The sequence below is a fragment of the Megalops cyprinoides genome, chromosome 17 (assembly GCF_013368585.1).
Source record: "Megalops cyprinoides isolate fMegCyp1 chromosome 17, fMegCyp1.pri, whole genome shotgun sequence".
Lineage (NCBI taxonomy): Eukaryota > Metazoa > Chordata > Actinopteri > Elopiformes > Megalopidae > Megalops > Megalops cyprinoides.
In genome coordinates, this window is record NC_050599.1 from 26617877 (window position 1) to 26632928 (window position 15052).

The 15052-nt window shown below is 42.5% G+C and overlaps 1 protein-coding gene across 1 annotated transcript; it reads right to left on the reverse strand.

Annotated features, from left to right (window-relative positions):
* Window positions 1–3929: 3929 nt before the first annotated feature.
* Window positions 3930–9646, reverse strand: LOC118792085 (transmembrane emp24 domain-containing protein 10-like). The gene is made up of 5 exons (XM_036549788.1): window positions 9432–9646; window positions 8186–8306; window positions 7369–7442; window positions 5562–5688; window positions 3930–5190 (listed from the first exon to the last, which is right to left on the reverse strand). The coding sequence occupies exons 1-5, from the start codon at window positions 9609–9611 to the stop codon at window positions 5069–5071; spliced, it is 624 nt and encodes a 207-aa protein (XP_036405681.1). The 5' UTR covers window positions 9612–9646; the 3' UTR covers window positions 3930–5068.
* Between the last annotated feature and the right edge of the window lie 5406 nt (window positions 9647–15052).

Genomic DNA, 15052 nt, shown 5'->3' on the forward strand with positions numbered 1-15052 from the left:
AGGTATTTCTGCCTCAGACATTAAGTAGCTTTATACGAAAAGTACTTTGTGAAGGCCTCCGGACGAACAGACCACAGGAAACAATTTACAAATTACGTCGTGTCACTATTAACGTAATTTAAATAAATCAAATAAGGCATAGGCAGACTACAGGTAAACATTTCGTTCGGTTATTATTTCAAAACGCGTCGTTGTAGTACGTCTGAACAAAGTTGGTATAATGAGGTTGTTTATCTGGCAATAGTTCTAATCAGGCCGGGCGCTATGCGGATTTGCACCCCCGGACGGACCTCATTGCGCCCCCAATTGTGTCCTTAAATATCCCAATGTCTACAGAGTATTTATGACTTTCTGTGCACCCCCGTAGATTCCTCTGTATTTTCTCATGGCGTCGAGCCTGGTGCTAATGACAGAAAGTGAATATGAATATTATGGTATTTAAGATGTCTTTATTTGAATGAACTCAATGTATCAATCTATCGTGATTTCTAGATCATGAAAATAATTGGTTACGTCAAATTGGCTAAAGATGCGGAAATACTCTGAATCTAGTTATCCGTCCGTCTCTCAATGTTCCGATTTGGATTCTGATGTACCATCATGTGATTAAACCGGTTGTTTCATACAAGGAAGTAACACTGGACCAGTTAACGCGCCTCTACGAGAATATATAGCGTTTGCATTTGTTTCACGTTATAATTTTGTGGTTTGATCCTTTTTTTTTTTCTTTTTCGAGCATCTTACATGACCGAATCGAAACTCGAATCACCTGCCGAATACAAATAATGAAACGGTACGTCTTGTTAGTGCTCTAAACTTCTGCTCTAAAGATGTGTCCTGCCGCGGCGATTGCATGCATGATTTTAGTCCATGCTCTTGGTTTCTTTCTACATGTTGGTTTGCAACTTTACCGCAAGAGGGAGCTATATACCTAGACTCGCGTGCGCCGGCGGCCTGACGTCACACCACACTCCACTTGAAATGTTTAAAGAGTGCCTTCAGCTCTCGCCGGGCGCGGTGGCGTGCGCCTGTAATCCAAGCTACTGGGAGGCTGAGGCTGGCGGATCGCTTGAGCTCAGGGGTTCTGGGCTGCAGTGGACTATGCCGATCGGGTGTCCGCACTAAGTTCGGTATCGATATGGTGCTCCTGGGGGAGCCCGGGACTACCAGGTCGCCTAAGGAGGGGTGAACCGGCCCAGGTCGGAAACGGAGCAGGTCAAAGCCCCCGTGCCGCTCAGTAGTGGGATCGCGCCTGTGAATAGACGCTGCAGTTCAGCCTGAGCAATACAGCGGGACTCAGTCTTTTCATGTTTTTTCCTCCTTCACAATGTGTTTTATCAACTACGTTCACATAAGATGAAAATGTTTATTTTGTTTTGAAACCGCGCACACAAAAAATCTATGGTGGCCTGAATGTTTATCGTAATATACAACCTTGAGGAATCTTACTATATTGAGCCAACTGCTTTCCTTCACTGCAATGTATTAAACGGTTAAGTGTTCAGATAACACTTTCCTTAGCTAAGGTTATTGCAAATATCATCAAAGTAGTGCATTTTTGTTTTCCGTTTGTACGAGGCGTAGTTCACAAACGCTAGAATTCGTGACAGTTTCCGTTCTCAGTATCGCCTCCTTCTGGAAGATTTAAGCAAAATATATTTCGTGGAATGCATTGCCAAAACAATCCAGTAACCGTCGCTGTGACGGCAGTGAAACGAACTTAAAAAAGCCACTAACATGAAGATTAATCCACGAAAGAGGCTGAAATTCCCGACCAATTGCCATACCTTGTTATACATGCCATATGGCACATTCAGGTGTGCAATATATGTACAATAACTTTACAAATATCTGGATTAATCCTGAAAAATGATAGCAAGGGATACCACATTTGAACCGGGAGAGGTGAAGCTCAAGAATTCACTGTATGGTTCAGATTCAGATACACCAATATTTCTCATACCTTCCTAATATACATCACTCTAAAATGGATGGAGATCCTTAATTCATTCAAATGAGAACAATCTGAAGTTACAATGTATGCTGATTACATGCAAAGGGTTACGTTATGGTACACGCATACACACGTTCTCATAGATATATATGAAATTATCTTTATTGGGTTTTTACACCGGTTTCTAAACAGTCAAAAAGTTAAAAACACACTTATCAATACTTTAATCCATGAAATACCAGTGCTAATGTACATACTTTCCAATGGAAGAAGGAAAAAGGAAGATACCCAAAAAAACCAAACTATACATTTACAAAAAGAAAATAATCACAGTAGAGTTTAAAAGGGGGGCACAGGGATTTGGTATTTCGATGCTAGGTTGGAATTGGTTATTTATATGCTCTACAAAGGGCTGCCACAACTTTTTGAAAATTTTCACATGAGCCACCAATGGAATATCTCATCTTTTCCAATTTAAAGTGGACCATTACATTTACCACCCACCGTCCATATGATGGTGGGTTGATAGATTTCCAATGCATCAAGATAAGTCATTTAGCCAGCAAAGATGAAAATGCGATGACACCCTCAGGAGCTATACCAAAAATACCAATCATAGGATCAGGGTCTATTTCTTTGGTGAAAATTTGAGAGTATATATCAAAAATTGCAGACCAAAAAGGGTCAAGTTTAGAGCAGGACCAAACATGTGATAGAGTGTCGCTGGTGCCTGATGGCACTGAAGGCATTTTGGATCTGTATTTTGATACATTTTAGCGAGTCTTGATCTGGAGAAATGGAGTCTATGGCAAACCTTAAACTGCAGTACACCATGCCTGATACATATGGAGGAGGTCTGAATCCTTTCAATGGAGCGCTGCCAATTCACATCCAGGATATCACCTCCAAACTCTTCCTGCCACTGCTCCTTTATATGGTTGAGGGAAGGTGCAGTCATTGTTTGGATCATATGATATAATCTAGAAATTGACCCTCTAACAAATGGATTGCAATCGAGACTCATCAATCTAGTCATTATATGACAGAGCAGGGAATGAAGAAAAGGTTTTTGTTTTTTTTTGATAAAGTTTCTAATCTGTAGGTATCTAAAGAAATGTGACTGTGGAATTGAGTGATCTTTTCCCCTATGCTGAAAGGATATGGATATAAACATTCCAAAAAAAGTCCTAAATATGAATGAGACCCCTCTAAATGTGATTCCTACAGACCGGTGAGTTTACTTGGGTGTGATTACAAAATTCTCGCAACGGTGCTGGCTTCTAGACTAGAATTGGTCTTACCTAAATTTATACATTCGGATCAGACAGAGTTTGTGGCTGGCAGACATTTATTCAGTAACCTGTGGAGAATGTTTAACTTACTGTACTCCTCTGAGCTATCACCCACTCCAGAAGTACTTATCTCATTGGATGCCCAGAAGGCTTTTGATCGCATTTAACATAATTATCTATATAGGGTGCTTGACAAGTTTGGTTTTGGCCCTGTATTTCAGTCTTGGATTAAAGTGTTGTATGCTGCTCCTCAGGCTGCTGTCCGCGCCAATAAAATATTGTCAGGACACTTTCCCCTTTGTAGAGGCACCAGACAGCAGGCACGCCCTGGTTTACAGCAGGGTACCCATCCTCAAAATGCAACTACTCTAGCTGCGATTATTCAGCAGTTTGTTGGCAGAGTTCCCGTTTGCTGTTCTTGTGACACACAAGCACACACACACACACACACACACCATAAAACATTTCATGCCAAAGTTGAATTTGTTACTGCAGTAATGAAGAGTGAATTTGATTTCCTTTATGATGTCACAGTTGACAGCAGGCAGTCGTGACTGAGCTTATTAGTATCTACTGCTATGTCTATCTAGCAGGAGCCTCACATTTAAAGCAAATGTCAAGCACTGACAGCTGACTGTCACATAGACTTTTTCCCCTTTTTATTGAAATGCCAGATAAAAGGTGCTTTTATTGAATAACAAAGGTGATCGTCCCATAAAAAAAACACAAACTGTATGGCATTTATAAATCTGTATTAGTTAAAATGGCCAAAAAAAAATCAAAAGCAACCATTCACCACAGCATTCTGTTTGAAAGGAGCAGGATTACAGAACGCACACTGATTTTGCTGTAAAGGGAAAGCAAGAAAACAAAAATACCCTTATAAACATGAACACCTCAAGCCTACCATACATTTATATTACCATCACTGTTAAATATATTAAGAAACTGGCGTCATCTTACATCAAGCAATAGCTGACTATAATTCCTCATCAGAATGTTCCAACTCAATTTTTGTAATTGCAACTATGATTACAAGCTAAAAACAGCTACCAGGAGGAACAGGTCAGAAGGGAGAACACTGCCTTTTTGAAGCTGCCATGTACAATTGCAGTGTTCTGGGTTTAATCCAGGCTTGGATTCCAATGCAACATGACCACACGCCTACATGTACAAATACTGCTGGGCACAGAGTATGCGTATAGTACATTTTTTTCAGCCAACATATTCAAGGTCTTATATTAACACAGCAAACAGGACAAAAAGCAGAGAAATTTATTTAAGGGACTTTGGTAGCTTTAAACGGATCTATATGCGCTACAGCAATTTCTGATTCCACAACATTCTTAGTTTTATAGCAAATGTTTTTCTATGTTTTTTTTTTTCTTAAAAACAAAACAAATGAACAAGGGATGGAGTAGGAAACGCAGAAGAATGCGCAAGCTCAAAAACTTTCCTCTGCAGTTCGTGAGACTGTTCCCCCGCCCCAAATTTTAATCTTCCCCGTAGAAAGTCCAAAAACAGTATTTACAAAAATCAAACACCACGTAGCAACACAGAAAACCAAGTGACCAATCATTTGTGAAGACAGACAAAAATGACGAGGGAGGGGAGAAAAAAAAAAAACAAAACGGCATTTCGGTGGTAAAGGTGGAGCTTTCATCAGAGTGGCTGCATTTCGCTGTCCAAGCTGTCACTCGACGTCTCCAAAAACTAGATTCAAACTGCACCGCTTCGCCTGCCCCGACTGGCTGATGGTGGTTTGTGAGCGAGCGAGGGCGGAGCCAATCGATGGACCTTTCCCTGGATGAAACTCCCAGCTTTACTCGATGAGCTTCTTCGCCTTGAAGAATCGGCGCAGGTAGAAGACCTGCCAGGTGGCCAGGCCAATCAGACAGCACATGGAGAAGATGCTGAAGTAAAGGACGCGTGTGTTTGTGGACTCTGGAGGGGGGGGGGTAAAGTGGGGGCAGACACACAGACCAAGTCTTAATCGCACACCATCCATTTTCTTCTACAACAACAGATGAACCACAATGTGAAACAGGCTTTGCCACAATTTAATTCTTATCTGTAGGAAAAGACACTACAGCAATTTCAAGCCAGAGTTAACTCTGACTCAGAGTGGTCCACAGAAAAAATAAGGGGTTTCACTAACTCATTTCACATATCTACCACCTGTTACGTTTGTCTTAAAACTATATTAAGACATACATACTATATCAAAACTTGCCTCCGCTCTGTGCAGTCTTTGAGAGGTGATTTACGAATGTAACTGTTAGCACACATCCAAGCTCAATTTACGGGGGGCTTACCATTAGTGTCTCTCATCTCCTCCTCACGCTTCTTCATATAAGCAAAGTCATTGACGATGGACTCAGACAGGTCCTCCAGTCTCCTAAGCTCCACCTCCAGGGGCTTCAGTTTCTCCACTTTGGCAATCTGAGTGAAGAGAGGGGCAGGCGTCATTCAAGGGCATTACACCACCAAAGAAACACTACATGTCCTGGCTGGCGTTTCCACAATGCTGTCCATTACACAGATTTAGCAGTTCTGAACACCTCTCAATCTGCACTGTACTGCTCGACACAAGCCAACCACTTGGGGGTAAAACGGTAGTGAAATTTCTGAGGAGGAAAAACTGAATTAAATGGGAACTGCCTCAAATTGTTCCCTCCAGTAGGTGTCGCTGTTGTTCGCAGGTTACATATCAGGCCGGTCTTTCGGCTATGAGGGACTTGCATTTCGCACACTTTGTCTCGTATGCAGACAGCAACTCCTGCCAGCCCCACACGCTGCATGAGCAGAAGGCTGTTCTGACTCTTGGATGCCAAGACCGCCAGCACTTTCACAAGCGAAAGGGACCACAGTACAACTGGACACTGCCAAAAGCAAGGCAGCCAGCCCACTGTCTGCCTCCCTGCAGCTATTACCTTCACTGAAAACACACACATGCACATGCTCGCACGAGCACACACACACCTGTGGGCCCCTACACTAATGAAGAATCAGAGACTCCCACAAAGGAGCTCCCTACCGGGGGATGCCTCACAGGATTTCCCAGCAGTGTTTAGTCACGAACTACCCAGAATGCCTCAGCCTTCCACCATGGGCAGCGTGCCAATATCCCAGTTGTGCCTCTGTCGGGATTTCTGCCAGGTGAAATAAAGGTCCTGAAAATAGCTGAAACTAATGAGGCGCACTGAAAAACAAGCAGTTCTGGAATCTGAATGTTCCTGAATGACACTGCCGAGAACCTGTCATGAGAGAAACAAGTATACAATACTTTCCCCCCGCTTTCCCTTTTTCTTTCTTTGAATGGAGATAACATTTCAGTACTGTGTTTTCACAGGCAATGTCTGATACCACATCATAGCTGATGACTAAAGCAGAAGGCACTTTATTTCACAGTATAGGTTTTTTTTCTCCTCATCATTTCCTCTAACACCATCCGCCTGGAACCACAGTGTATCTTAGAATCCTTAAGAACTGAATATACGCACAGAAAATAACACCAGGGACAATTTAACTGCATTCCTAAAACCTCAGCAGCCACACTAATAGATAAATTATATGTTCTTGCCCCTTGAATTCCTTAAAGCTGTCATATTACCTTTCAAAAGCTGTGGTGCCAAGAGGCAGCAGTAACATTTATTTATTGCTCTTAAAATTACTTCTGGTCAGTTGTAGACTCAATAACCTACCAAAGAAAATCTGTGCAGCTTTCAAATCCATTCAAATAATAAACTCTTCCAGATCTCCCTCAAAGATCAAACAAGTGATCCCACTGTACCATAATTAGCATGGAATGTCTCGCCAGTAACAGGAAGGCTGTTTCTCCCTGCTGTCTGGTGCTGGTATTAGTGGCATTAAATAACAGGAGCCCGTTTCCTACCCCTCAGATGAGCTCCTTCCAGACTTTCACTCCGAGGAGACAGGGGGAACCCCAGACTCGGGGGAGGGAGGAGGGGCGGCACTCAACCTTTGTGGTGCGGGGAATAAGTGTGTTTGCGTGAGTAGCCCTCATGAAACTTCACCGTTCTCATGCCAGCTTAAACACAAACCAGGCACAACCTCACCCTCACCCCCACCTCCGACCCCCCCCCCCCCCCCCACACTCACCTCCTCGTAATTCTTTGCCTCCACGCCATGCTTCATGTCCAAATTGACCAGCTGGTCAGGGACCCGCCCAGTTCCTGGAACCAGCATGAAAAGAATAATTGTAAGGGAGCCAAACGTTCCGGGAAATGACTGACGCCCCCTCCCGCCCCCAGGCTCCACCCCTCATCTATTCCCCTCGCCCTCCCAAAACCAGCCCCCTACTCCCTTGCACCCCCCCCCCCCCTCCAGTTGCCAGTCTAACTACAACCAGATGATATGCATGACTGCAGGTCAAAGCACTTTACCTTATTCACAATGGGGGCATTTCATAATAGTGCTTAGACCTTCATCAGCTACTAAACTACATGACATGCTTGGTTAAAAAAAAACAACAAAAAGTGTATACTTCCTACATTTTGCATTCATTAAAATGATGCGCTGGGCAAGTGCTGAATGACTGGCTTCAGAAGTTTCCTGAATCTAGCGTGTGACAGTTGTTTTAACTAAAGTTTGAAGGAGAGGGAAACTGCTTCATAATTCACTGACTCTGTCTGGGTTCATCCAGTCTGACTGTAATCCTCCTGTTGCACCCTGACCTTACGCACAGTAAACTCCTTTTAATCAGCTCTAACAGCCAATAGTTAATGATTTGGATTTATGCTTTAGCTGTATTAGACAGCTGCATCATCTTCTCTTGGCATATTCACTGCTCTTCTGCATTACCTCTTGGTGATCTGAACTGTAATGTCTAATGGTCTGGAAGTTGCATAGGGCACATTAATGAAACAACAACAACATCAAACTGGTGTGAGGTGAAATGGGAAGGACTGATACCTACCCATGGGAAACTTGCTCTCATAGCAGACTTCAAACATGTCGTAATCCTCAGTCGTGAAGGCGAACTTCCCCTTGGAGGCATCTTCTTTTGAGTACAAGATGTGGCCAGAGGAATCTGTGATCTGCACAGAGGTTTGGAACAATATTATATATAATACAAGGACATTTCACAAAGCACACAAGGTGCAATCTAAACATGCGGCACAAACTGAAGCATTTCCTGTACTGACTGATTAAAATACTGTATGGTGCAAAACCTTGCTGCTTGGCCCCTTTTGCCATCAATTCCCAAGCTGCATCTAAAGAAAAGGTGAGGTTATGAGCATGAAAATACCGACAATACCTGCTTTTAAAAATCTGTATTTTTCACCCTTCCCTGAAAAATAGTATCTGCTTGTCAACAGAAGCGATTTTAACTGAAACACATCATTATCACATCTGTGATAGGTCTCACATTGGTCAATCAAATAGTCAATGCAAAAGCAAACATGTGGTTTCATGACAGAACATTTGCACTGCTTTTCCTTCCACTGAATGCAGTGCTGCAATTTACGTCAAATTGTCTTAGTGTATTTGTTTTCAGCTGATGAATGGCTACATGCGCGCACATTGTACTTACAACCCAACGTAACTCATGAAATATTACCTTCTGTGTTACCTGACAAAAACGAGTAAAATCCTTCTGAAAATTGATATCTCTGAATGCACGATGTGGAACATGACTGTAGCCGGTTGAATTTCTTGGCGAGTAGTTGCAAGCTTGCACCCTATCCTTGGGAGTTGTTAGGGTGACGTGTTACTTTCTGAGTGAATGAGAGTTAGCTCATTCTAAATATGAAAACGTCCTCATCACAGTACTACGACCGACAAGCGAGATGCATTTCGCTTATTAACAAGAGTCTAACTTACCCATTTTCACGCACAACCAAACCGGATACATGCATGTTATTTCTATTAAGTTTAACTACCCAGCTAGCGCAAGTAATCGATTTGACAACCAGGAAGAGATGCTAGTTAGCCAACTGCGAGAGCAGAAAACTTCCGCGGCTTCGCAAATACTATAGAAATGCAACTACTTAAACGTTAGAGCCTAACACTATAGTGTTATAATGCATATAAGTACACGATTAAACGACAATTAACGTTCTATTGAAGCATTTTTCCGTGGCTCCTCGAGGGTCACACGATCACTCTTCTAGGCCTACTCGCACATCCTCGGCTTTTCCTGCATCACCGGCTGGACTCACCTTAAGGTTGGTCTTAGTGTTAGGTTGCTCGCTAACCTCATATTCCCCAGTGACAAGCACGTCTTTGTGGATCTCTTCCCGCAAACATTTTCGAGAATTTACCGGTAAATAAAAAGAAATGGAAACGGTCGATTCAATAAGAACCGTAAGAAGTAACGTTAATGCACAAAACCGATGCATGGCTACCGAGGCCTTACACAATATTCTACGTAATAATCTACTGCAGCGTAATACCAAGGCGTCTGCTCTGTTTTTAGGTAGTACTTAAAATTAAGCGCGCCCCCACTGTAACGGAGGAATCATGATCCAGTTCTGGTTGTTGTCTAGTCGCGGTTTTGGCCCATTCATTCGAACTGATTTTGAATTAGGAGTGATTGAGCCATTAAGTCAGCATCTGGACGTTACTTGAAAAGTATTTTCTGTTCGTTCTTTGTGAAATAAATATGTTGTTTGGGGTGATTTTTATCAACAGAACGAAACAAGGTAGACATATCTTTAATTTCAATGTCTCAGTCAATTATGATAAATTATTCCAGGCACAAAAATAATGAAACAATTGCACAAATAACAAATCCTAATTTAAGATTAATACTGTTCCATCCATAACCAACATTAGAGGGGCAAGTGAATAATGATTAAGTTCAGAAATAGTATGATTGTGAAGATATGTAAAATTCCGATCAGTGTTAATTTAATAGCTGACTCAAACAGAATTAATTTAGCCCAGTTGGAGCGGAAAGTACCACATTCAACGTGGGTCCCCACACTCAGGATTGGGAAACAGTATGATTGCCAGATAATTAAATTTCCATTAAATGACCAATTTAAATTATTGAGCCTCTGTCAAAATGGATTGATTTTGCTTGTTTATTTATACATTTACATTTACATTTATTTATTTAGCAGACACTTTTATCCAAAGCGACGTACAAAACTGCATACAGTAAGTATAGCGACAGTACGGGGACAGGATGTGTATAGTTCCACAATGAGACAGTAGTTCTCAGCTGAGAGCAAAGTCTGTTTGAGGACGCAGTACTAGTTAATTTATACATAGGGCAACTGTATAGGGCAACCAACAATATCCAACCTCAAAACACCACAATGAGTGCCTGAGTAAAGGTGGTAACAAGAAAACAAAAACAAAAAACACACGGCAATTTTTAACAGCACTGATCCAGATGTGGAGCTGAAAGATGACAGCAGTTGGGAAATGAGTGGTCGGGGGGGGGGACAATAGAATAGAATAGAATAGACTTTATTGTCATTGCACGGTGGGGGTGCAACGAAATTGTGGGTGGTCTACAACAGCAGCGCACTGAGGAACATTTATGTACACACAGTACAAATAAGGCACGCGACATAGGAGGAAAAAAATATACAAAATATACAGTAAAATACAATAAATACAGTAAAATACAATAAATACAGTAAAATACAAATTTACAAATTTAAAAAAGAGAAGACACATTGTAAATGAAAAGAAATATAAAGAAAAACTTGTGCGTTGATATGGCCTTTTTTAAAAACTACTTAAAGTGCACAGTGGAATTGCACAGTTGTATTGAGGTAGAGGGGGGGGGGGGGTCAGTGTTTGTTAGCAGTCCGTATGGCCCAGGGGAAGAAGCTATTTGTTAGTCTGGTGGTGTGGGACTTGATTGACCTGAAGCGCCGTCCGGAGGGCAACAGGTCAAACAAGTGATAGGCGGGATGTGAGGGGTCTCCTGTGATGGCCTGAATTTTACTGAGGCAGCGGGATCTGGATATGTCGTCCAGGGTGGGCAGAGGGAAGCCGATAATTTTTTGGGCGGTGTTAATAACCCTCCGCACAGCCTTCCTGTCCTCAGCTGTGGAGCCTGCGTACCACACCCCCAGAGAGTATGTTAATATGCTCTCCACAGAAGAGTGGTAGAAGGCCAGCAGCAGCTTCTTGTCCAGGTTGTTCTTCCTGAGGACACGCAGGAAGTGCAGCCGCTGCTGAGCCTTCTTTACTAAGGCCTTGGTGTTGGGTGTCCAGGAGAGATCTGCAGAGATGTGGGTGCCCAGAAACCTGAAGGTGGTGACAGTTTCCACCCGTTCTCCATTTATGAGGAGAGGGGCGTGGACTTGTCTGTGTTTCCTGAAGTTCATGATGAGTTCTTTTGTTTTAAGCACGTTCAGTGACAGGTTATTTTCTGAGCACCACACGGACAGTTTCTCTATCTCAGCCCTGTATGCTCAAACTCAAAGCATGGCAAACTCAAAGCATAATCAATAATGATAACTGGAATCGACATCTGAGTTATATGCTAATTATGTGCAACTTCACATCTGACGACATAACAGTCATCAGTCTTTACAGACTGGGCCAGGGTTGCACTTGACATTACATCCTGTTTCCCTAGATACTCCCTTTGACTAGTGATCAATTTGTGTGATATCAATCGCATACTATGTATATGTGGCAGAGAGGAAGTAGTGTCTGCCTAGAACATTCTGACAGCTTCATGTGCAATTCATGATATCAGATTGGTGCACATGAAACCTGGGAACCCATGTTGCAGTGCGCTGCTAAATTCCACAGTAACATGACTGGGACAAGTTCAATGGGTGAGATATTGTGCAATGTTTTGTAGTGGTGGCCTGCTATTGAACAGGAGGTGAAGTGTTGGGATGCATTAGATTGAGGAACATGTCTGCACTAGCTCTGAGCTTAAAGTCTGTCTCACCCCTGAAATATTACACAGTTTTTTTTTTTATTATAAATTATTACGATTACTACAAAGTAGTTCTGACTTTTCTGGTGTCACTATGCCCACACTCCAGGTAGACTGGATTGCCCCTTTCTTATTAAAATATGAATGTCTTTACATCTGACATTTACGTATGAAGAATGAAGCCCTGATCCAGCTAATCTGAGATCCAGCAAGTCTCAGTTAATTAGGTCTGATTGAGCTACTTAGGTAAGCTACTGTGTTGCTTGAATACTGATCTGAATTTATCATTCCTTGACAGAGAGGAGCAGTAATTCTGCGGAAGAAATTAGTTATTGGAATTTAAAACGTGAAAGTAAAGATATTCCTTTGCTGACTTCTATTCATTTGTAATTCTTCAAAAAAATGGTTAAATAGTAAATTCAACATGATCTACTACATTGATTGACTTGACATGACTAAGCAAATTGATGGTTGGTGTATTGGTTGTTACAAGGCCCAGAACAGTTAAACAAATAATTAACCTTCATCCACTAAGGGAGCAGCTTTCACAGAAAGCCAATATAAGACAACCATCAGTTGTCAATTCCAGATCTGTATTCACTTAACTCACAATCACAAATCCTAAATAAACTGAGTTGTTGATGATGTTGGACTGACATTTAACAAGAAGTGGGAGCTGCCCTTTCTTCTGGGACTGACATAATATGGATTTTTTTCTTGTAAAGGTGATAAATCTGTCTCAATGTTTATGAAGTGGGAGTGGGAGCCAGAATTTCCCAATGTCACTGTCAAAATTCCACAGTAAAAAAGTTTCCGGCATCATCCAACTCATTCATTATGCTGAGACCTGTTAGATGCCTTTTACTATCCATCCACCAATGAATCTGTGTGTGAAACCTGTTTTCTTTTACATTTGTAATGAGTGGGAGATGATGGAACGGAATGGATATTTTGCCAAACATACATTGCAAACCCACTGGTTCAACTCTCTTGTGAGAGGAGAGGCACAACCTCCATACTCCTTAGCGAAGAAGGACCTCACATTGGTCTGGGCTTCATAGCAGTTTACATATTTAAATGTACGGTACTTTGTGACAACCTTGATTGTAAAAATGTGCTGTAAATAAAACTGAATTGATTGATTGACTGATTGAGTCATTGAGTGATTGATTTCCACAGGGCCCAATAACCTGTTTAATCATAGCATAACTCCTATGTGTAATGGATGTGTTCCCTTTCTTCAAAGATCCTTAGGCTTTATGTGGCTACCTCTGATCGACATAAATGGGGACAGACAGTTATTTGAAGTGTGTAGATTCAGTTCAGCATGTTACAGCTGTCACACGGACTGCCACATTGTTAATTCATTGACAATTACACCAGTACTGTTGCTTATTGCCCTCACATGTAGTTTTCTGGCCGTACAATGTGTGTGATTATGTCACAACTCTTGGAAAACAGAATATGGAAATGTCCCCTCTTTTTATGGGGTGTGATTAATCAGTATCCAGAGGAAGTGTGATTTATCATGTCATAAATAGAAAAAAGTCTAAAATAAAGAGTATGTCACATATCAAACAAACAGGTCTGTTCTTTCTGTTGCAAAATTTTGAGTTTAACTGGCTATGCCTATGCAGTTTTAGAGAGAAGAGGCTACAGCAGTTTATTTCACTTATAAATCAAAAATGCAATAAGCCACACTTTTTGTAATGCCTTTCCCCTTTATGCAGCCCTATTTTGTAATCACCAGTTAGATAGAATAAGCTTGTCTCCCTGCTACAGCCACTGTGCTCATATGGGAGTGCTGGGGTGTGGTGAATGCAATCCTCCAATGGCTCGCAGGCCTGCCACGCCTGTATTTCACACTGCAAGTCATCCAGTGCCAACTGGGTGGCAAACGCCAGCTGGGCACGGCTTCACTGACGTCATGCACGCAATACATGCCACAGGGTACCTGAGAGCTACGAGGTGAGCAAGCCCTTCTAAGACACCCACCCCCATCCCCAGCTGAACAAAGCTGATGTCTTCCAAGGGACTTCACTGATGCCTGATGAGCTGTTAGAGCGAGCAACCAAGAGAGAAAGGGGGACTCTGCTGGCTGCCCCTGGCTAAGTTCGGCCACTGTAAGCTAACACCTGCTAATGGCAATGCTGGGTGCGAACGTAGTCCGTAGCTGACTGAGTCCCTTGGAAGCCCCCTCTTCTGCATTTCTGAGGGGGCTTTTAATGCTGTAAGAGCTCTTATTGTGTTATTCTGAGCAGTTGAAGGATTCCCCAGTTATATTTGGCAGAGTTGTCCGGTTTCCAGGGAAACATCCCTCCTCAGATTCCCCCGAGGCAAGATGACATCCAAACACTTACGCAGATTCTGTCTGCCAAATGCACCGTCTGTCACCGTGAGCTGTGCTCACCGGATCCTCAAATCCCTGCGGCTTCGCCGCCCAATATGTCAGGCAGACCTCTGAGAGAAATCCACGAGCAGGAGACGACCCACAACTGCCTAGCGCTGTGACACTGTTACAACAGGAACAACCAGAGACAGGTTCCGTAAACATAAAACGATTCCAACAGTAAGAGTGCCACCTATTCTGTGGCAGCTTTTCATTCTCAGCAATGCTACGACTGTGAACGTGACAGGCTGCTCGTCTTGGAGGCATGCCAAGACAGCCCTGATAGTCAGCCGCGTGATGCAATTCACTGTGTCAAAGTCCAGGTCTGTCACACAAGGCGAGAGCTGACAAGGTATGAGCTCACCAGTCTTCTCCCCACACCCCTCCTATGAGCCGTCACCATCTTCATATAAACAAATGGGGACTTCCCTCTGTCCCATCATTCCTTTCACACATGTTGTTTTCCCAGTCTACATTTGTGAGACATTCCCTCATAATAATTACATCAAGTAACAGGAAGTGCTGGTGTTTCAGTA

Excerpts from the sequence above, each read along its gene's own strand:
- LOC118792085 (XM_036549788.1), bottom strand. The coding sequence starts at position 9,611 with ATGCATCGGTTTTGTGCATTAACGTTACTTCTTACGGTTCTTATTGAA. Across the intron at positions 7,443-8,185 it reads TGAGAGCAAGTTTCCCATGG|GAACTGGGCGGGTCCCTGAC; the intron begins GTAGGTATCAGT and ends TGCTGGTTCCAG. Across the intron at positions 5,689-7,368 it reads AGGCAAAGAATTACGAGGAG|ATTGCCAAAGTGGAGAAACT; the intron begins GTGAGTGTGGGG and ends CTCTTCACTCAG.